Source organism: Rattus rattus, chromosome 5 (assembly GCF_011064425.1).
Source record: "Rattus rattus isolate New Zealand chromosome 5, Rrattus_CSIRO_v1, whole genome shotgun sequence".
In the NCBI taxonomy this organism is placed as follows: domain Eukaryota; kingdom Metazoa; phylum Chordata; class Mammalia; order Rodentia; family Muridae; genus Rattus; species Rattus rattus.
In genome coordinates, this window is record NC_046158.1 from 70,569,867 (window position 1) to 70,594,421 (window position 24,555).

A 24,555-nucleotide genomic window follows, 5' to 3' on the forward strand; every position below is an offset into this window, starting at 1 on the left:
TACAATGAACCACTACTCAACTATTAAAAACAATTACTCTAAGAAATTCATAGGCTAATGGATGGAACTAGAAAATATCATCCTAAGTGAGGTAACCCAATCACAAATAAGCACACATGGCATGCACTCACTGATAAGTTTATATAAGCCCAGAAATTCAAACTACCCAAGATAAAATCCACAGACCACATGAAGCTCAAGAAGAAGGATGACAAAAGAGTGGATGCTTCAGTCCTTAAATGTGGAACAAAAATATTCATAATAGGGAATATGAAGACAAAGTTTGGAGCAGAGACTGAAGGAATGGGTGTCAGAGTCTGCCCCACCTGAGTAGACAGCCCATTTATATACAGCCACCAAAACTAGATAATATTGAGGAAGGCAAGAAATGTAGGGTGAGAGGAGCCTGATACAGATGTCTCCTGAGAGGCACAGCCAGAGCATGTCAAGTACAGAGGCAAAAGTTAGCAATAAACCATTGAACTGAGAATTGGTTTCCCATTGGAGGAATTAGAGAAAGGATTGAAGAAGCTGAAGGGGTTTGCAATCCCATAAGAACAACAATACCAACCAACTAGACTTCACAGTGACTAAACCACTACCCATAAACTATACATGGTCTGACCTATGGCTCCAGCTGCATAAGCAGTGAAAGATGGCCTTGTTGGGCACCAAAGGGAGGAGAAGCCCTTATTCCTGCCAAGGCTGGACCCCCACAGTGCAGGGGAATGTCCATTGTGTGTACGAAGGGTGGGTGGTTGGAGAGGGGGAACAACCTCATAGAAAAAATGGAGGGGGATGGAATAGTAGAATTATGGCTGGGAAACCAGGAAAGGGAATAACATTTGAAATATAAATAAAAAATATCAAATAAAAAAGATAAAAATTCTATATTCAGTCAAAAAAGATAATGAAAGAAAATGTCATCCTGAGTAAGGTAACCCAGTCATAAAAGAATACACATGGCATGCACTTACTGCTAAGTAGATATTAGTCAAAAGCTTGGAACACTCAAGATATAATTCGTGGATAACATGAAGTTCAAGAGGAAGGAAGAACAAAGTGTGGATATTTCAGTCCTTCTCAAAGTGGGAAAAGAATACTCACTGGAGGAAATAAGGAGATAAAGTGTAGAGCAGAGACTGAAGGACAGACCATCCAGAGACTGCCTCACCTGTGGATCCATCCCATATACAGATACCAAACCCACACATTACTGAGAATGTCAAGAAGTACTAGGTGTCAGGAACATGATCTAGCTGTTTCCTTAAAGGGTCTGCCAGGTCCTGACAAATACAAAGGCAGATGCTCTCAGCCAACCAGTGGCCTAAGCATGGAGTCCTCAGTGGAGGAGTTAGAGAAAATATGGAAGGAGCTGATGGGGTTTCCAGGAAGAACAACATCAACCAAATAATGCCCTGCCCCAGAGCTTCTAGGGACTAAACTACCAAAGTGTACACATGGAGAGACCCAAGGCTCCAGCTGTGTATGTAGAAGAGGATGACCTTAGTGGACATCAGTGGAACAAGAGGTCCTTGATCCTGTCAAGGATTGATGCCCCAGTATAGGGAAATGCCAGGGCAGGAAGGCAGGGGCCTATGGGTGGTTGGGGAGGATTGAACTCTTACTGATTCAAGGGAAGTTGGAATGGGACAGTGTCTTTCAAGAGGGGAAATCAGGAGTGGGGATAACATTTGAAATGTAAATAAAAAATCCAATAAAAGAAAAGAAAAAAATATCTCAGGATCCTTCCTGTTAAAATTCTTGGAATTATCAGGAATTCAATGCACATACCAATATGTAATAGAAACAATATGCAACCAATAGATATCATCAAATTAAATGGAGAGAAACTTGAAACAATAACACTAAAATCAGGGACTAGACAAGGCTAAACACTCTCCCTATTTATTCAATATACTCGAAGTTCTAGCTAGAGCAATAAGACAACAAAAGATCAAGGATAAGCAAACTGAAAGCAAAGCTCTCAATATATTTTACATAAAATCTTTTCTACTACTTTCCCATGGTAAAACATATGTTCCTATTTGGTTAAAGATTCCTTATAACAGAATTCTTCCATTTTGTAAGTGTGCAAACTTTTTACTTGAACTCTTCGATGAAACACCATGTCTCATCCATTATAAAACATTAGAAAGTTGAGAAATTTAAAAGCAAACAGTAATTTGGTTAGCACATCAAAGTTTTATGATCACTTCAGTAATTTAAAAAGCCTTCAAAATCATCTCTTAAAAACCCATGTGAGAAGTCATTCCCTAGGTCCTAGAGGACTGAGAATCAATCTCACTGGCTCCTGAGCTCTGCGGAAGCCTCTTTAAATTCCACTTGCGTTCAACCAGGAAACTTTGCCTCCTACATTTTTATCTTAACCTGAAACCACAATTGTGGACAAGACTGGAAAATTAGTTGAAATGGTCTCTACCTCCACTGCCAGCCAGCATGTTCTTCTGCTCTTCGATGTAGAAGGAAGACTTGGATATTAACTGTATTTTTTCCCCAATGAACACAATTTCTGGTATAAAAAACAGGAGGTGCCTATGCAGATTTTTTCACAGACTAATACATGATGAGGTGTGTAAGCCACAATTTTGCCTTTTGAGATAGGATTTTTAAATGTGATAAAGTGGCTTAAATTTGGGATGTTGTGTTCATAGTACTGAGGCTAATCCTTTCTTTGATGTTTAACTTCATAGCTTCATTTTTTTTAGATAATTGCATGAACTCTGGAGCTCAGTTTTGCCATCTTCATCGGGGATGTTATGAAAAGATCTCAATATAGAAGCAAACAAAATAGTATATGTGGAGCCTATAGCAAAGCGCTTGAAAAGTAATGTCTGCACAGATCCCCCCCCCCCAATGATATGGCAGTGTGCAAAGTTCTTGATTCTCCCTCTCTTCTTTTCCTCCGTATTTTATTGGTTCACTCATCTCTTTTTCCCTTGCTTCATTTCTTTATTCCTTTCTTTTTTCTCCATTCCTCTCTCCTTTTCCCCCTGAATCTCTATGTACTGAACTATAAATAGTATAAAGATAACCTGAGTCCTTCTTCTTTACATCGAAAGTATGTCACTTAGAATTGCACATGTATCTTGGCCTATTGCCTCCCAATAGTACTTGATTTGTTTTTTCTAAACATTCTTATTTGTGTACTGGTCTATAAACCATTCTGACTTTTTTATTGAATTAATTTTTATATTGAATGTTGTTAGGGGTATGGTAGACTTAAAGTGTTGCTTAACTATAAATATCAACATTTCTGAACCTATGTTCTGACTCCTTTGCAGGGTCAAATCATACTTTCACAAGGGTTGCCTAAGACTATCAGAAACCACAATTATTTACAATAAAATTTATAACTAACAAAATTACTTATGAAGAAGCAATGTAAATAGTTTTGTGGTTGAGGAACCATAACATGAGGAATTGTATCAAAGTGTTGTAGCCTCAGAAAACTTGAAACACACTGCTATAAATGATTTATAGCAAAAGTAAAGTGTGATTTTTTTTCCAAAACCACACATGTACACATAGCACAGAGGACTCATAGCACCATTTTGAAGTGGTGAAAGCAGAATCTTCTAGTTGCTATTAACTTCCTACCTCAGGATTCTTCAGGAAAATTAAAGGGCCTGAGGCTTTAGTGTGGTTGTCATTTCTTGGTCTCCTTTTCAAAAGCACCTGAATTATTAGCATAGAAAGAGAGAGAGAGAGAGAGAGAGAGAGAGAGAGAGAGAGAGAGAGAGAGAGAGAGAGAGACATTCAGGCATCTGAAGAAACTAAAGAAAACAGAAAAGTTAATTTTCTTACATTTCATGATTTGAGTAAAATTGAGATACTGGGGACTCAATAGAGGAACACTGAGGGCTGAAGAAATCAATCTTTTGTGGTAGATAAAATCCTATATTAAAATAAGACAAGGTTAAAGAATTAAACAAAATATTAATTTTAAAGAAATATTTATCATTTTGATGTGTAATGAAAATGTTTATTGCTTGAAATTCTTGATAATTTATTGATTGAATTTTGTATTAGTTAGTCTAAATTATTTCTAACTTTTTAAAACAGGGTCTCAATGCATCAGTTTACTCTTGAATTCCATTTAAATCCAAGCATGACTTTGAGCTCTTAGTCTTCCTTATCTACAGAGTGCCTGGATTACAGGTGCATGTGGTGTATGTGGTACTCTGGACCACACCCAGAGAATCACTGATGGTAAGGTAAGCATTCTATCAAGAGAGTTAGACCCCCCACTCCCTAAACCTACTACTAAGGAAGCATTGTGCCATGTCTCTTTGATAGAATTTATTGCCATTTAAGCTTTCCACTTAGAAAAAAAAATGTTATTGGCAGAATAACTGGTGCAAAATTTAGCCATGTTACTGAAATGAACCAGGGTAAATAGTGAATAATATGCATAACAAAGCATGAGGAGGCACACTTGCCAAAATTACTACTTCAGGAGCTGACTCAGTCACCAAGTGACCACAGTTGCTTCTGTACAAGACCCCTGAGGGAAAGTTGGTCCAACCGTTACTTCTGTGGTATTTCAAAAATAGTAGCAAAATATTTATTTTTTATTAAAAAAAACTGTCCATGAGAATGAAATATTAAATGTTCCTATTGTGGCCCACTGATATGAGACAATTTTTTCAATAACAAATGGTTATCATGTATGAAGAACTTTCCCTGCCTTTTTGGTAGTCAACTTAACCATCTTGTGTTTTCTACATAATATTTTATTCATTTGATTTAAGATTAACAGAAGTACAAGGAGAGATGTTCCAGTATGTTAGTCATTTGGATACACTGACATGGTCATACTACATTTAGATGAGAATAGTACATTTGTGTTTATCTTAGAATGATTACAATGCATTTTAGGATTTCTATACTGTTATCTCCTTATTCCTAGTATATGCATAGACAATGAGTTGATATTATAGTAGTGAAAAGAAAACCTAAAACAAATGGAAATTGTTAATGGATGTTTTGAGATTTTAGACATCATTTTTTTTGTTTTGTGTGTTTTGATTTTATGATAATTCATAAACATGAAAAACTTATACACTCTAAGTGGCAGTCATTAAAAATCACTTTGTTTTTTCTCTTAGTACAAATGCTTTACTGCTTTATGAACAAATTTTCAAAAAATGTATATCTGTGAACACATTATTCATATATCAAACATATTTTATAACAAATGCTTCATACATGTAGAACATATAGACATTTTGCAAGCTATGCATTCTTTAAAAAATGAGCTGAAAAGCTAGGCCATTAATCTGAATGATTTGTAAAAGAATTTCAGTAGACAAGGAAGCTAGACTCTCAAAAGAATGAATTTTAATTAGAATTATAAAGACATGTCATCAAGAGCAATGTTTTAACATTTTCAAATTTGACCCTGCCCTGTCATTTCAACAGGTTAGATGTTGACAAATGTCACTCATATACTAAATTCATAAAGATTTCAAACAATGTAAGTCACAGAATTATACTTTCCCAAACAAGTTATCATACTGTATTTAATGACTAAGAAGTGTCAAGACTCTATATTATAGTGAACCTGCTGTTTCTTTCTATCATATTCTTATTTGGATGTACCCAAATTATGCAAAGGTGCTTCACCAATGTTTCTAAGTCTTTATGTTTAATTTCATACATCTTCAAAAGCATCTTCATCATCTCCACCTCTGCTGACACCCACAGAGGCCCCTATCACACCCTACCAAACTCACAACTTCTTTTATGGTTTTAAATTATGTATGTATTTAGTAATGGCTTAGTTATCATAAAAACAGACATAATTTTTATTGAGTTATGGTCATATTTTAAAATGCTGAGTTAGAGTTGATATCATAAAACATTCTTAAACATCATGTATAGAACTAAAAACTTCCTAAATAGACTTCTATATTATGTTTATTTCTGCATTGTGCCATTTGAATTAATCCAGTTTAGATTTTCATTCATTCCAGACTTGAAAGAAAATTTGAAATATGTCCAGGACTTTTATGTGCATTTTAAACTACAGCCTGCCCCTTCATCAATTGCTATAGCAGAATATTTAGATGGGTATTGAAAGACATGATAAATCAATTATGGTCTTTCTGTCCATACATAGATTATAATTTTAGGGTGCCTTTTAATACTGCACATCAGGAAGCCACTGGAGAATTAGAAAAGCTCATACTTAAAAGATAAACTATTTCTTTCTTTATATAAGCAGGTTAATTTTATCTCATGATATGAATGAGACTATTTTTATTGGATTTTTTTTTACATTTCAAATGTTATCACCTTTCCTGGTTTGCTATCCATAAACCCCTATTCCCTCCCTCCCTGCCCTGACATTCCCCTTCACTGGGGAGGGGGGTAAGGGGAGCGTGTCAAGCCTTGGCAGGACCAAGGATTTCTCCTCACATTGATGCCTCACAAGACCATCACCTGCTACACATGCATCTGGAGCCACAATTTTCTCCATGTGTACTCTTTGGGTAGCGGTTTAGTCCTGGAAACTCTAGTTGGTTAGTGTTGTTGTTCTTATGGGGTTGCAAACACCTTCAGCTCCTTCAATCCTTTCTCTAACAGCTCCATTGAGGACCCTGTTTTCAGTTCAACGGTTTGCTGCTATTATTCGCCTCTGTATTTGTCATGCTCTGGCAGAATCTCTCATTCTTAATATTTTGTAATTTATCTCTTCAATTCTACCTGATTATCAACTGTTCCTTTGAAAGATTTTTCTAATTTTAATTCTAAATATCAATGGAATTAAATAATATTAGTTTTTATATCAGTTCACATTAAAAGTACTGTAAACTTGTTTGAAGCATCTTTTTTCTAATATTTACAGATTTAAATGATGAAAGTTTTGGCAAGAGGGAAATTTCAGTGGTAAAGATATTTGTTGTTAAGACTAGCCACCTATGTTCAAATGCAAGATCTAATACGGTAGAGCAAAAAGTTATTCCTGCTTATTGTTTTGTGACCTCTACACAAAGACTATAGCACCTGCACATACACAAACACATATATCAGAAAGAACACAAAGTACTCCCATAGAAACGTAAATATGACTATCACCTAAGATAGACTAAATATCTATAAAAATAAAACAGTTTAAAGTTGTTTTGAGTATCATGCCAAACCAAAGTATTGTAACTGAGTTCATCCTCCTGGGACTTTCAGAGAACCCAAAAGTTCAGAAAATAGTATTTGTTGTATTTTCCTTTGTCTACATGGCAACAATTGGAGGCAACATAATCATTGCAGTGACCATCCTCTGCACCCCTGCACTGCTTGGATCACCCATGTACTTCTTCTTGGCATTTCTGTCCTTCCTGGATGCATGCATTACTTCAGTCATCACACCAAAGATGATTGTTGACTCAATCAATGACAGCAAAACCATTTCTTTTGAAGGCTGCATGACACAGATCTTTGCTGAACATTTCTTTGCTGCCGTGGAAGTGATTGTCCTAATATCCATGGCCTATGACCGCTATGTGGCAATTTGCAAGCCATTACACTATTCTTCCATAATGAACTGGAGGCTCTGTGGCACTCTGGTAGGGATAGCATGGGCTGGGGGATTCTTACATTCTATCATACAAATTATCTTCACTTTGCAGCTACCATTTTGTGGACCCAATGTCATTGATCACTTCATGTGTGACTTGTTTCCATTACTGGAGTTGGCATGCACAAACACTTACGTTTATGGCCTCTTAGTGTTTGCCAACAGTGGGTCTATCTGCATCATAATCTTTTCTATGCTGCTAATCTCCTATGGTGTCATTTTATTCTCCTTAAGAAGTCACAGTTCTGAGGGTCGATGGAAAGCTCTCTCCACTTGTGGATCCCACATTGCTGTTGTGGTTTCATTCTTTGTCCCGTGCATATTTATATATGCAAGATCTACATCTGCCTCATCTTTTGAGAAAAAGGTAGCTGTATTTGATGGCATCATGACTCCATTGCTCAATCCTTTAATTTACACTTTCAGGAATAAGGAAATGAAAAATGCCATAAGGAAAATGTGGAACCGATTTAGGATGGTCTCTGATAAATTTTAAAATTTTATGCTCACAAATGTTAAAGTACAGAATAAGGAAGTCAATATTTACTTCAGCAAGTACTGTATGACTTGTTCATTATACAGGAAAAGGAGATACCATTTCACAGAGAGAACACCAATACTGTAGGCTGCAAAATTATCTTTAACTGGAGTTTATCAATAGCACTATGATTTGACAACTTAGTTGTGATAGTTTGAATGAAATGTGCCCTGTATGTGTTTGACATTTCAGTATTTGTTTTTACTAGTGGCTGTTTCCAGAGAATTAGGAGATGTGGATTTGATGGAGGACATATTCACCGGGATGCTTTTTGAGGTTTCAGAAAACTTCTTCAGTTTTAAGTTAGCTCTCTGTGCTTCATGTTTCTGTTTTAAGATACGTTTTCTCGGCTGTAGCAGCTCCATGTTGCTTGCTACCTCTGTTCCATCATCATTGTCTCTAACTCTCTGGTATCATATGTCCCCAAAAAAAATCTTTCTTCTTTAAGTTGCTTTGGTCATGGTGTTTTATCACAGCAATAGAAAATAACTAATATTGTCATATGAAAATCTATATTAGTTAAGTGTATACTCTTTTAACTAAAATGAAATGTCGCAAGCAAGTTACCTATTAAATTTTGTGCATGTAACACTACACTTTTATAAATTTTGTTGAATTTAAAGTGTGTACCAATATGGAAAATAAGTATATCAAATTCATGCTAAGTGAAAATGTTCATGTGGTACATATCCAAATACTTTGTGCACAGATATATGCACAATATTTAGACAAATAAAATTTAAGAAGAAAATGGAATATATAAGGGTGATAATCATGAGAAATTTTAAATTCAGTTTAAATGGGTTTGAGGTCAGTAGCAGAATAGTGTATGTTTTATACACACAACAAGAGGAAAATACACTTCAAATCATCCAGGAAAATTAAAAAAGATATCATTCTAGCCAAAGATCATGAAAATAAAGTTGGAATTATAGATATCTCTTCAAATGCAAAATATATATTTGTAGAAAAAAAAAGTTTACACAATTCTGCTTTCTAAATTTCAAGTTAAACTGGGATATTAGTAGAGAAAAGTCAAAGAATATTTTGATTCAGAATCCAGTGTCTTGAAATCTATGGAAATTTCTCTGTACTGTTCTACCCCATATGCCATATAATGTATCATATGCTAAATTCCAAGGTGGGACAGATAGACCCCAGAAAGCATAGGCAGATGAAACAGAACATTTTTATGTTCACATGTGATAGTTAGGAGTACTCAGACTGAAGATGTAGAGAAAAGTGAAATAGAAAAAACAAAACTTAACTAAGAGCTGGAGATAGAAATATCACCAAAGGAAAGAACAGGGAAATGCAAAGAGTATGAAAAATAAATCAATATTTAAGGTAGAACTAGAGATTTACAAAGTTTGGGAGGGAGAACTATTGTAAGTGATCAAAATGTGAATTTTTTATGATTTTAATATCATTTTAATAATATCATTCTTTAATAAAGAAATATAGATTCTCTGTTGCACTCTTCTAACCATTCAGACAGAGTTTATACTCCCCTTTTCTTTTTACTTTGACAACGTGGGTTTTTTTTTTAAATTACAGTAAATATAACGAGCCAAACTAAAATTACTGTGGCAGATCCAATATCAGACACTTAATATACCTGAATGAATTTAATCACGCAAAAGCAAAATCAATATAGAAGACAATATGGAAAATGAAACTCATTAAATTTTTTGGCAGATTATTGCAAAATTATATTCTCTAAGCTAGTAGGAATGAAAATGGGTAAATATCTTACATTATTTTCTTCTTTTATTCTTTCTGAAAATGATTTTTCCATTATATATCATTACCAGAGTCCTCATTGAAACTGTGAGTGTTAAAATAATAAAGATGTGTTAATTTTTATATATGAAAGATCAGAATTAAACTGTGCTGTTAGCAACATTAAAGCCAGAAAAAGGATTTATTTTGCAGTCTTGATTTAAACATTGGAAACAGAGTTTCATCTGCACAAGCCACCCCAGATAAATATATCCATACCAATTTTCAGGGAAAAATGATCTACTCTGCAATAAAACCACTATGCAAAGAGGGAGGGAAGGATCAGGACCTTCTACAAGGCAGGCAGACAGTAGACAAACCTTTGTTTTACACTTGTTCCTACAAAATGCTAATACTTGTTCAAATGTTTTGAAGCCACATCTTAATTCCTCACATTCTTTCCAAGGAAACAGTCAGAAATTCTTTATATATCTTTGGCATGCTTGCCTGCTTTTCATCTTCATGAGATACTGAGGGACAAACAATTTCACACACACACACACACACACACACACGCACACGCACACGCACACGCACACGCACACGCACACGCACATGCACACACACACACAATACCAATAAACATGAAGAATTGTAGCTAAAGAGGAAACGTATCGTAGGGTTATAGGCTGTACAGAGAATCTTGATACAATCATTTTGCTAAGTGGTCTCCTTTTCAAACTGCTTTCCAAATATGCATACGATCTACCTAAGACTGAACTTATGATCAATCTATTTGATACCCTATTCTTCTCTAAGGAACTATTGATAGTTAATAATTTCTGGAGGGATGTGTCACTTTCTTTATAGTTGTGGTCACTGAGAAATTGTTCTTGCTCTTGTAGATAACTTTCTTTTCTTTTATTTCTTCTTTTTTTTTTGGACAGGGTAACAGCACACTTATTTCAACTAGCTCTGGAAGTTCAGAAGTTTAATAACAAGTTCTTAGCTGACTTGGTATCTGGTGAAGACATTTTTCTCCTCTTCTTTTTTTTTATTGAATTTTTTAATTTACATTTATCACTTTTTCCCAGCTTCCCATCCATAAACCCCCTATTCTATCCCCTCTCCCTTTTGTTCTGTGAGGGTGTTCCCCCATACATCAACCCACTCCTTCCCACCTCCCTGCCCTAACATTCCCCTACACTGGGGGATCGAGCCCTGGCTGAACCAAGGGCCTCTCCTCCCACTGATGTCCAACAAGGCCATCCTCTGCTACATATGCAGCTGGGGCAATGGAAGACCTTTTTCTTGGTTATAGTTAAGTATCTTCAAAATGTAAAATCTTTAAAATCATTTATAAGTTTTTCGTAAATGTGACCAAACACCTGACAGACATGGCTTGAACGAAGAGTTTTTTTTTTTTCCATCTTTATCAACTTGGGTATTTCTTCTTTACATTTCGATTGTTATACCCCTTCCCGGTTTCCAGGCAAAAATCCCCCTAACCCCTCCCCCTCCACTTTTTATGGGTGTTCCTCTCCCCATCCTCCCCACATTACCGCCCTCCCCTCAACAATCACATTCACTGGGGGTTCAGTCTTAGCAGGACCAAGGGCTTCCCCTGCCACTGGTGCTCTTACTAGGCTATTCATTACTACCAATGAGGTTGGAGTCCAGGGTCAGTACATGCATAGTCTTTGGGTAGTGGCTTAGTCCCTGGAAGCTCTGATTGGTTGACATTGTTGTTCATATCCGGTCTCAAGCCCCTTAAGCTTTTTCAGTCCTTTCTAAGATTCCTTCAACAGGGGTCCCATTCTCAGTTCAGTGGTTTAATGATGGCATTTGCCTATGTATTTGCTCTATTCTGGCTGTGTCTCTCAGAAGAGATCTACATCTGGTTCCTGTTGGCCTGCACTTCTTTGCTTCATCTATCTTGTCTAGTTTGGTGGCTGTATATGTATGGGCCACATGTGGGGCAGGCTCTCAATGGGTGTTCCTTCTGCCTCTGTTCTAAACATTGCCTCCCTATTCCCTCCCAAGGGTATTCTTGTTCCCCTTTTAAATAAGGAGTGAAGCATTCACATTTTGTCATCCTTCTTGAGTTTCATGTGTTCTGTGCATCTAGGGTAATTCGAGCATTTGGGCTAATAGCCACTTATCAATGAGTGCACACCATGTGTGTTTTTCTGTGATTGGGTTACCTCACTCAGGATGATATTTTCCATTTCCATCCATTTGCCTATGAATTTCATAAAGTCATTGTTTTTGATAGCTATGTAATATTCCGTTGTATAGAGGTACCACATTTTCTATATTCATTCCTCTGTTGAAGGGCATGTGGGTTTTTTCTAGCTACTGGCTATTATAAATAAGGCTGCTATGAACATAATGGGGCATGTGACTTTGTTATATGTTGGGGCATCTTTTGGGTATATGCCCAAGAGAGGTATAGCTGGGTCCTCATGTTGCTCAATGTCCAATTTACTGAGGAACCTCCAGACAGATTTCCACAATGGTTGTACCAGTCTGCAATCCCACCAACAATGGAGGAGTGTTCCTCTTTCTCCACATCCTCACCAGCATTTGCTGTCACCTGAGTTTTTGATCTTAGCCATTCTCATTGGTGTGAGGTGAAATCTCAGTGTTGTTTTGATTTGCATTTCCCTTATGACTAAAGATGTTGAACATTTCTTTAGGTGTTTCTCAGTCATTCGGCATTCCTCAGCTGTAAATTCTTTGTTTAGCTCTGATCCCCATTTTTTAATAGGGTTATTTGTCTCCCTGCAGTCTAACTTCTTGAGTTCTTTGTATATTGTGGATATAAGCCCTCTATCAGTTGTGGGATTGGTAAAGATCTTTTCAAAATCTGTTCATTGCCATTTTGTACTAACAACAGTGTCCTTTGCCTTACAGAAGCTTTGCAGTTTTATGAGATCCCATTTGTCTATTTTTGATCTTAGAAAATGAGCCACTGGTGTTTTGTTCAGGGAATTTTCTCCAGTGCCCATGTGTTTGAGATTCTTCCCGACTTTTTCTTCTATTAGTTTGAGTGTATCTTGTTTGATGTGGAGGTCCTTGATCCACTTGGACTTAAGCTTTGTACAGGGTCATAAGCATGAATCGATCTGAATTCTTCTACATGCTGATCTCCAGTTGAACCAGCACCATTTGCTGAATATGTTATCTTTTTTTCCATTGGATGGTTTGGGCTCCTTTTTCAAAAATCAGGTGCCCACAGGTGCATGGGTTCATTTCTGAGTCTTCAATTCTATTCCACTGGTCTATCTGTTTGTCTCTATACAAATACCATGCAGTTTTTATCACTATTGCTCTGTAATACTGCTTGAGTTCAGGGATAGTGATTCCCCCAGAAGTTCTTTTATTGTTGAGCATAGTTTTAGCTATCCTGGGTTTTTTGTTATTCCAGATGAATTTGCAAATTGTTCTGTCTAACTTTCTGAAGAGTTGGATTGGTATTTTGATTGGGATTGCATTGAATCTGTAGATCGCTTTTGATAAAATGGCCATTTTTACTCTAATAATTCTGCCAATCCATTAGCATGGGAGATCTTTCCATCTTCTGAGATCTTCTTCAATTTCTTTCTTCAGAGCCCTGAAGTTCTTATACAGATCTTTCGCTTGTTTGTTAAGGTCACACCGAGGTATTTTATATTAATTGGGAATATTATGAAGGGAGTCACTTCCCTAATTTCTTTCTCTGTTGGTTTCTCTTTTGTGTAGATGAAGGCTACTGCTTTATTTAAGTTAATTTTATACCCAGCCACTTTGCTGAAGGTGTTTTTCAGGTTTACTAGTTCTCTGGTGGAAATTTTCGGATCACTTAAATATACTATCATATCATCTGCAAATAGTGATATTTTGACTTCTTTTCCAATCTGTATCCATTTGATCTCCTTTTGTTGTCTGATTGCTCTGGCTAGAACTTCAAGAACTATATTGCATAAGAAGGGAGAGAGTGGGCAGCCTTGTCTAGTCCCTGATTTTAGTGGGATTGCTTCAAGTTTCTCTCCATTTAGTTTAATGTTAGCCACTGGTTTGCTGTATATGGCTTTTACTATGTTTAGGTATGGGCCTTGAATTCCTATTCTTTCCAGGACTTTTATCATGAAGGGGTGTTGAATTTTGTCAAATGCTTTCTCAGCATCTAATGAAATGATCATGTGGTTTTGTTCTTTCAGTTTGTTTATATAATGGATCACGTTGATGGTTTTCCGATATTAAACCATCCCTGCATGCCTGGGATGAAGCCTACTTGATCATGGTGGATGATTGTTTTGATGTGCTCTTGGATTCGGTTTGCCAGAATTTTTATTGAGTATTTTTTAAGTCGATATTCATAAGGGAAATTGGTCTGAAGTTCTCTTTCTTTGTTGGGTCTTTGTGTGGTTTAGATCTAAGAGTAATTGTGGCTGCATAGAAGGAATTCGGTAGAGCTCCATCTGTTTCAATTTTGTGGAATAGTTCGGAGACTTTTAATGACTGCTTCTATTTCTTTAGGAGTTGTGCTTGAATTTTGTCAAATGTTTTCTCAGCATCTAATGAAATGATCATGTCATCTTTATCTTTCAGTTTGTTTATATAGTGGATTACATTGATGGTTTTCCTTATACTAAACCATCCCTGCATGCCTTGGATGAAGCCTACTTGATCATGTTGAATGACTGTTTTGATGTGCTCTTGATTCAGTTTGTCAGAATTTTATTGAATATTTTTGCATCGATATTCATAAGGGAAATTGGTCTGAAGTTCTCTTTCTTTGTGGGGTCTTTGTGTGGTTTAGGTATAAGAGTAATTGTGGCTTCATAGAAGGAATTTGGAATCGCTTCATCTGTTTCAATTTTGTGGAATAATTTGGGTAATATTGGTATGAGCTCTTCTATGAAGGTCTGATAGAATTCTGTACTGAACCCATATGGACCTGGGCTCTTTTTGGTTGGGAGACCTTTAATGACTGCTTCTATTTCTTTAGGAGTTATGGGGTTGTTTAAATGTTTTATCTGTTCCCGGTTTAACTTCAGTACCTGGTATCTGTCTAGGAAATTGTCCATTTCCTGCAGATTTTCAAGTTTTGTTGAATATAGGCTTTTGTAGTAGGATCTGATGATTTTTTGAATTTCCTCTGATTCTGTAGCTGTCTCCTTTTTCATTTCTGATTTTGTTAATTTGAACACACTCTTTGTGTCCTCTCTTCAGTCTGACTAAGGGTTTAACTATCTTGTTGATTTTCTCAAAGAACCAACTTTTGGTTCTGTTGATTCTTTGTATAATCCTTTTTGTTTCTACTTGGTTGGTTTCAGCTTTGAATTTGATTATTTCCTGCCTTCTACTCCTCCTCAGTATATTGCTTCTTTTTGTTCTAGATCTTTAAGGGGTGCTGTCAAGCTGCTGATGTATGCTCTCTTCTGTTTCTTTCTGCTGGCACTCAGAGCTATGAGCTTTTCTCTTAGCACATCTTTCACTGTGTCCCATAATTTCGGGTATGTTGTACCTTCATTTTCATTAAATTCTAAGAAGTCTTTAATTTCTTTCTTTATTTCTTCCTTGACCAGGATATCATTGAGTAGAGCATTGTTCAATCTCCATATATATGTGGGCGTTCTTCCCTTATTGTTGTTGAAGACCAGCTTTAGCCCACGGTGGTCTGATAGGACATATGGGATTATTTCTAGCTTTCTCTATCTATTGAGGCCTGTTTTATAACCAATTATATGGTTAATTTTGGAGAAAGTACAATGAGGTGGTAAGAAGAAGGTATATCCTTTTGTTTTAGGGTAGAACGTTCTATAAATATCTGTTAAGTACATTTGTTTCATTACTTCTCTTACTCTGTCTACATCTCTGTTTAATTTCTGTTTCCATGATCTGTCCATTGATGAGAGTGGTGTGTTGAAGTCTCCTACTTTTATTTTGTGATGTGCAATGTGTGCTGAGAGCTTTGGTATGGTTTCTTTTATGTATGTAGGTGCCCTTGTATTTGGAGTATAGATATTTAGGATTGAGAGTTCATCTTGGTGGATTTTTCCTTTGATGAATATGAAGTGTTCTTTCTTAACTTTTTTGATGACTTTTGGTTGAAAATCAATTTTATTCGACATTAGAATGGCTACTCCAGCTTGCTTATTCAGACCATTTGTTTGGAAAGTTTTTTCCAGCCTTTCACTCTGAGGTAGTTTCTGTCTTTGTCTCTGAGGTGTATTTCTTCTACAGTAGAATGCAGGGTCCTCATTGCATATCCAGTTTGTTAATCTATGTCTGTTTATTGGGGAGTTGAGTCCATTGATTTTGAGAGATATTAAGGAATAGTGATTGTTGCTTCCTGCTATATTCATATTTCGATGTAAGATTATATTTGTGTCCTTTTTTTCTTTTTAAATTTGCTTTATTAATTTCAAATTACGAAAAATATTTTTTTCTAAAATGGGTTAAATTGCCATGCTGACAGGAATGTTTAGACTTCAATGCAACAATTAAACAGTATTTACATAGAAATCGTTAAGTGGAAACACCAAAAATTTACAGAAAAAATACCCCACAAAATACAAGCTTCTAAAACAGTGGCTGTTTTATGAGCCCAGAGAAAACCTTAGATTTCAAGGTATGAGGCAAAATCGTAATGATTGTCAGGTTCCAGGGTTCAGAAACGCATGTAAGGCCTCATCTGTTGCTCCTTAGACTTTCTCTTGACTTCCATCACCTGCCCTACGAATCTCTCAACCTCTTTTCCCCCTTCACTGTGATCAGCATGCCTATTAGGTATGGCCCATAGAAAGTTAGGCACAAGTCTCCTGACTTTCCTTCTGATATTACTCCAGGCTTCTTGTTTTCAATCTCTTCCAGATGGTGGGATTCTTCTTCACTTTGTTTGGAGGCCTTTCCACCTTTTTTTGTTTTTCTTGTCTTTCTCCACAGTGAGATCCAATATGACTTGTTTGACTTTGGACGCCATTACTCCTGGGCCTATCCTTGCCTTCTCTTCTTCCTAGGGATGCTCACCACCAGGTGTGCGGCGAAGCTTCTGGTCCTCTGACCTGCTCTGCTCTTCCTCCTCCTGCTGCTTTCTGCGCTGCCTGCATGCTCTGTGTCACCAGGAGCTGTGCCCCCAGGAACAGGTGCCCCCGTTAGGGATGGCAGGCTGGAGAGAGTCAGAGGTATTTATTTTATCTCAATCCATAGTTGGTTGGTCCCCATGCACTCTGCAGAAAACCATGTTAGGGTGATGTGTGACCCAGATCACATCCACATCATGGTAGGCAAGAAAACAGACATCAATATCACCAAAGCCAGGGAACATGCTTGAGGTTGCCTGCTCCCTTTAGCCAGTACTCATTTCCTTAAGGTTCCACAGCCTCCTCTAACTGTACCATAGCTGGAGAAAGCAGTGAGCATATAGCTGTTGTGACACAGCCAATCAGAAAGAAAAGGAGACTCCCTAGAAGCCAGGGGTCCTGTATAGCCTTCAGTTGCCTGTCATTAGCATTCTACTTCGGCTAGCTAGGCCTCACTTTCTGAAGCATCCAAATCCTACCACTATCAAAGAACTTCACTAAACTGTGGACCGAGATAAAATAATATTTCATCCCTCAAGTAGTGTCTGTCAGATATTTGGTCTCATTTATTGAAAAGTAATAAATAATGATACCTTTACATTTTGATAATGTTGAGTGCTTTGATAAAGTTTGCTACAATCCAGGTAGAGAGCCTGTTGAAGACATTTGATATTCCCCTTATAAGAGAAATACACAAATATCTAGCTAATTTGGGATTATTTTTCTTTTCCTGGTAGTATTTGCTAGCCTAGTAGGCATAATGTAGCAGTGTTACCATATTACCTTATTTTTTTTTTAATTTTTTATTAGATATATTTTTTTTACTTACATTTCAAATGTTCTTATTCCCCTCCTGGTTTTCTGTCCATAAGCTCCCATCCCCTCCCCTCTCCCTCACCCACACAGGTATTACCCCCATACATCCCGCTTATTGCCCACCCCCATATTCCCCTGCACTGGGGGTCCAACTTTGGCAGGACCAAGGGCTTCCCCTTCCACTGGTGCCAAAACAACGCTATTCTCTGCTACATATGCAGTTGGAGCTCTAGGTCAGTCTTTCAGTAGTGGTTTAGTACATGGAAGCTTTGGTTGATTGGCATTGTTGTTTTTACAGGGTTGCAAGCTCCTTCAACTCTTTCAATACTTCCTCTAATTCCCCCCAAGGAAGTCCTGTTCTCAGTTCGATGGTTTGCTGCTAACATTGACCTCTGTATTGGACATGCTCTGGGTGTGTCTCTCAGGAGAGATCTATATCCGGTCCCTTTCAGCATTCATTTTTTAGCTTCATCAATCTTACCTAGATTTGGTGGTTGTTTATATATAGGCCACATGTGGGCACTCTGAAAGGTCATTCCTTGAGTCACTGCTCTAAACTTTGCTTCCATATCCCTTCCTATGGATATTTTTTCCCCTTTTAAGAAGGAGTGGTAGCATCCACATTTTGGTCATCCTTCTTCTTGAGCTTCCTGTGGTCTGTGGATTGCATTTTGGGTAATTCAAGCTTTTTTTTTGCTAACTTTCCACTCATACTCCGGCAAGAAACTCTTTATACTCACTGAGTCACATAGAAAATACACGAGAAAAAGAGGTGGATTTGTTGAAAATAAGGGTTTTATTAGAAGGGAAAGTGAGAAAGAAAAAGGAGAATAATGTGTAAAATTGACTAAAATTCATTATATGAAACTGTCAAGCAAAAAAGTTAAATAAGTAAAATAAAGTTTTATTATGAATTTAAGAATATTAAAATCAACAAAAATTGGAATGTTAAAGAATCTACTAGATGCTTTCATTGGAATGTATTGCTTCTTCGCAGAGTAGGAAAACAAGGCTGACAATATCAGCATTTTGGGCCAAGTATTGTCATCGAAGTGATACCTGCAATTCACCTTAGATTTTACTAGAATAAGAGGCTGATATATCTGTCCCCTGAGACTCTGCCAGAGGTTGACAAATACAGAGGCAGATGCTCCCAGCCAACCTTTAGACTGAGCCCTGGGACACCAATGGAGGAGTTAGATAAAGGTCTGAAGGAGGTGAAGGTGTTTCAACCCATAGGAAGAACAACAATATAAACCAAGCAGACCCCCCCAGAAATCTTAGAGCGGTCAACAACCAAAGAGTACACATGGAGAGACTCATGGCTCCAACTGCATATGTAGCAGAGGATAGTCTTATATGGCATCAATGGGAGGGGAGGCTCTTGGTACTGTAAAAGCTCAATGCCCCAATGGAAAGGAATGTCAGGGCAGGGAGGAGGTAGTAGGTGGATGAGGAAGAACCCTCATAGAAGCAGGGTGAGGAGGGATGGGATAGGATATTTGTAGAGAGGTAACTGGGAAAGGGGATAACAATTCAAATGTAAATAAATAAAATACCCAATAAAATTATTTCTAACAATAATTATATGACAAAACCAGTTGATATGTCAATATAGATGGGTAAAATCTCTTAAGGTCATACCCCGAGATGAAGAGCTACAGATAACCAATGGCTGCTAAGATAGTTGATCAGTATTCTCCAGAGATTTAACTTGCTGATTTGTTATCTAACCCCAAAGGGTCAACCTCAAATACACACACACACACACAGACACAGACACACACACATATTATTAGACTTGGCAGGTTTTAAATATAATATATATGGTGTATGTTTTTAAACATCACAATTGAAAAACAGGTCATATGTGTAGGCAAAGTTTTTCTTAAAAAATGAAATCAAAAGTAGTTGAAGCTATGAAATAGGCAGAAGGTAAGCAAGAAAATTATGTAAGGGCAGTATCTTAGCATGTTTGAAAACTTCTGTTACAAGTTCAGTCTGATGTAGTCGGTACACTTGGTTCAGACCAAGTTTTAAACTCAAATTGTAATCCTTCACAAACTTTCCAATTGAAGATATGTATACGAGTTATGGTTCTGGAATATACAATAAAGAACTTTTAAATATTCGTTTTATTTATTATTATTAAAATACATACAGATAAAAAATGTTCATTTATCATATACAGCTTTCACTCCCCCTTGAACTTTCTTATGTCTTCCTCCAAACTTCATGCCTTCCTTTTATAGTTATTTGTTTGTCCAAATTATTGTAATTAGTGCTACCTATAAGTGCATGACCATGTGGTCATCAACTGAAACATAGAAAAAATATCAGTTATCACACTCTAAAGAAAAGTAGCTTCATTGATTTGCCTACAAAGTTCATGAAGTCATCATTTTTAATAGCTGAATAGTATGGCATTGTATAAATATACTACATTTTCTCTACGTATTCTTTTGTTGAGGGATATCTGAGTAGTTTCCAGCTTCTGCTTAGTATAAATAGGATTTATGAATAGAGTAGAGCATGTGTCCTTGTTATATGTTGAAGAATGTTCTGGGTATATTCCCAGAAGTAGTATAGCTAGATGGAACTAGAAAATATCATCCTGAGTGTGATAAACCAGACCTAAAAGGACATACATTGTATGTACTCAGTGATAAGTGGATATTAGCCCAAAAACTCACAATATCCATGATACAACTCAAAGACCTCAGGAAGACTAACAAGAAGGAAGGCCAGTGTGGATGCTTCAAATCCACTTAGAAGGGGTAACATAATAATCATGGGAGTCCAAATGAAGGAGGGACCTGGGTGGGAGAATAGAGTGGAAGGAAAAAGGGGGAGGGGGCAGAACCAGGTATAAAAAGAGACAGGAGAGAAGTCCAAAGGGTCAGGAAAATGAATATTAGCAGTGCGGGTGGGGAAATTGAGGAGCCACTAGAAAGTCTCAGACTTCAGGGATGTGAGAGGCTTCCAGTAGCCAATATAGAGGACATTAGCAGAAATACATACTAGCAGGGAGCTAGACCCTAAAGAGCCCACTTCCAGTAGCCAGACATGGCCCTCATACCTGAGGCCATAGTGGAGAGATGGAGCCACACGCCCATCTAAAATGTTTTAAACCACAATTGTCTCTGTCTAAAGGAAATGCTGGTACAAAAATAAGAAGAAAAGGCTATTCAAACACCACCCCACCTAGGGATCCAACTCATGTGCAGACACCAGACCCCGACATTATTGCTGATGCCAAGATGAGCTTGCACAAAAAGCCTGGTATGGCTGTCCTCTGAGAGGTTCTACCAGCACCTGACTAAGTCAGATGCAGATACCCATATTTAACCATTAGGCTGAACCCAGAGACCCTAATGGAAGAGCTAGGGGAAGGAATGATGGGGCTGAAGGGGATTGCAACCCTTTAGGAAGAACAACAGTATCAATTAACCAGACACTTCAGAGCTCCCAGGGACCAAACCACTAACCAAAGAGCAGGTCCATGGCTCCTGCTTCATATGTAGCAAAGGACTGCCTCATCTGGCATCAGTGGGAGGGCAGGCACTTGGTCCTGTGGAGGCTCGATGCCACAGATAAGGGGGATGATAGAGAAGTGAAATGAAAGTTGGTTGAGGGAGCACCTTCTAAGGGGAGAAGGGGAGGCAGATGCAGTGGTTCATAGAAGGGATTCAGGGAAGGGGATAACATTTGAAATGTAAACAAATCAAATGATTAATTACTAAAAAAGAAAAAAATGCATTTTCATGCTTAAAAATACTCCACAGATATTAAATGTTTGTTGCAACTGGAAAGGAAAAAGAAAAATAGCTCTTCTTGCCCCATATACCATCAACAGCCAATATCTCCTCAGATAAATGTAAGGTTTCAGGAACCTTTCCTCCTACACATCAATAGAACACTCAGTTGGTTTGACCTTGTGTAAGACTTGTATAAGTGACCACAGCTACCATGAGTTCATATATGCAATAGGCATGCTATTTCCAGAAGAGAGCATATCATAGCACCCCTATTTTCTGCTTTTATACTATTCCTCTTCAATGGTCTTTTAATAATTATCTAGATGTATTTTTCACTTGAACATATAAAATTATGAAAATTAAAATTACCAAATTAAAATGTTTTACTCTTTTGAAATTTACTGTTAACTATGATTTCTCTGATTTCTATTCCCTGTGTAAGAGGTGAGAAATATGTGCTCACTTTATCAGTATCTTAGGCCCATTGCTTACAGAAAAGTAATATTCAATACTTTGATTGGGCTTCAATTGTAGAACTCATTAGGTATTTCTCCATGGCTAGGCCACAGAATCTACTGAAATCCGATATTCACAGGAGAAACTCAACCATAGTAAAGTTTACAATCATATTTTATACGTCAAGAAATTGAAAAAGTAACTCAAATTGCATATAAATGTTAATGGATGAACTTAATTATTAAATTCAAAGGATACAGAACACCTAGATTACAGATTCTGTTTACTTCCCTTTCTTTACACTTCAAGGTTCTGATGACCACAATGACGCATGGCAAGATATTTTTAGTATTTTTCTTTCATTTCTATTTTTAAACATACATATTTTTCTACTGATATTTTTAAAGCAAATATTGAATGGCAAGCATACTTATAGCTAAATTTCTTCTTTTTAGTTTGTTTTGTTTTTAAATTTATGGAGTGTTAAATTTGAACTGGTTTTATTTTTCATTGACAATGCTTAGAAGTCAACTCAGGGTGAAAGTATCATCAATCAATTTTCAAATCTTATTGTTAATACATTTTCTATAAAATGGTGCTATCTCCTTCAAAAGAATGAATAATTTTTAAATATTAATATAGCAAATATTGACTCCTTATTTCTTTATATATTAACTTACCACAATATAATTATGTAATTCTTCCCATATGTGTTTGTGCGTGTGTGTGTGTGTGTGTGTGTGTGTGTGCATGTATGTGTGTGTGCGTGTATATGCGTACATGTGTGTGTGTGCATGCATGTATGTGTGTGTGTGTATGCATGTGTGTATGTGCAATGGTGGAGGGGAGTGTACACATCCCTAAGCATGAGTGCAGAGTCCAAAGAAGCAAATTAAGTATCTAAAATTAATCTCTAATGTATTATTTCTCTGAGATAAAGTTTATATCTGAACGTTTAGATTGCTTTAAATAAAGTCCAGTAAGTCCCCTGGAAACTGTGTCCACTTCATCAGTTCTGTGTTTCAGTTGTGATAACACGTTTGGCTTTCACATAAGGCTGAGAATCTGAAATCAGTACCTCATACATACACAGGAAGTTCCCTTACCCACTGAACCATCTACCAAGTGTAATGACTTAATATCTTAAGATATACCATAATCCAACATCAATCTCTTCCACATTTTCCTTATGGCATTCTTCATTTCCTTATTCCTGAAAGTGTAAATCATAGGATTTAGCAATGGTGTCAGGATGGTAGCAAATAAAAACACATTTTTTTCAGAGAAGAAGGCAGATGCAGGCCTTGCATATATTAATATGCATGGCACAAAGAACAAAACCACCACAGTAATGTGGGATCCGCAGGTAGAGAGCGCTTTATGTCTTCCTTCAGAACTGTGGGCTCTCAAAGAGAACAAGATGACACCATAGGAAACAAGCAACAAGGAAAAGATAATGATGCAGATAGAGCCACTGTTGGCAAACACCAAAATGACAAATATGTGTGTGTCAGTGCAGGCAAGCTTTAGTAATGGGAACAAGTCACACAAGAAGTGATCAATGACATTTGGGCCACAAAAGGGCAGATATAAAATGAAGATAATTTGTATGGTAGAATGCAAGAAGCCCCCTGCCCAGGCTATCCCCACCAGAATTCCACAGAGTCTCCTGTTCATAATGGAAGAGTAGAGCAAGGGCTTGCAGATGGCCACATAACGGTCATAGGCCATGGTTATCAAGATAATCACCTCTACTCCAGTAAAGAAGTGCACAGCAAAGACTTGTGCCATGCAACCATCAAAAGAAATGGTTCTCCTCTCATAAAGCAAGTCCACAGTTATCTTTGGTGTGATGACAGAGGAAATGCATGCATCCAGGAAGGACAGGAATGCCAAGAAGAAGTACATAGGGGAACCCAGAAGTGCACGGCTATTTATGATTGTAACCACAATTGTCATGTTGCTCCCAAATGTTCCAATGTAGACAAAGAAAAATACAACAAATACTATTTTCTGAACCTTTGGATTCTGTGAAAGTCCCAGGAGTAAGAACTCAGTGACAAAGCTCTGGTTTTGCATGATTTTCAAAAATACAGTGAAAGAAAATTCTGTTCATCTATATCTGTATTTGTGAAAAAATGATTATACTATATGCAAAATTATACTATTACCATTAACTAGCTGATGCATCCTTGTATAAAATTGTCTTCATTTATTATTTTACTGTTTAAACAGAATATTATAGATATTTTGAGGGTATTGTTGATTATTACATAAAATTGAGGTAGAAAAATACTTTAAATATTTGAAATTGCCACATGTTTAATGTTGGTGCAGGAATACATCTAATTGGGTTATAGAACAAAATAATTCATCTTCAAATTGTCTAACTCTAGTGGATAATTAAAATAAAACATTGAAAGACATTTGAGTCTGTATCCTAATTATGAACCAAAGACCACACTTTATTCTTCATGCCCTCCTCTGTATGGATTGAGGATCAGATGTAGAGTACAGAATGACTGATTATAGCACTGCCTTTTCACCAGCAAAAGGACAGGTAAAATGTTTTTATGGTATATTTGGAAACTGTGG

At 36.9% G+C, this 24,555-nt stretch overlaps 2 protein-coding genes and 1 pseudogene across 2 annotated transcripts; 1 reads left to right on the forward strand and 2 right to left on the reverse strand.

The window, feature by feature from the left end:
- Positions 1 to 7,160: 7,160 nt before the first annotated feature.
- LOC116900426 (olfactory receptor 4C15-like) lies at positions 7,161 to 8,096 on the forward strand. Its single transcript, XM_032902168.1, has one exon. The coding sequence runs from the start codon at positions 7,161 to 7,163 to the stop codon at positions 8,094 to 8,096; it is 936 nt and encodes a 311-aa protein (XP_032758059.1).
- Positions 8,097 to 16,467: 8,371 nt separating this feature from the next.
- On the reverse strand, positions 16,468 to 16,924 carry LOC116900892 (annotated as a pseudogene).
- A 5,536-nt stretch (positions 16,925 to 22,460) lies between these two features.
- Positions 22,461 to 24,039, reverse strand: LOC116900427 (olfactory receptor 4C15-like). Its single transcript, XM_032902170.1, has 2 exons — positions 23,126 to 24,039; positions 22,461 to 22,479 (listed from the first exon to the last, which is right to left on the reverse strand). The coding sequence occupies exons 1-2, from the start codon at positions 24,037 to 24,039 to the stop codon at positions 22,461 to 22,463; spliced, it is 933 nt and encodes a 310-aa protein (XP_032758061.1).
- Positions 24,040 to 24,555: the final 516 nt, after the last annotated feature.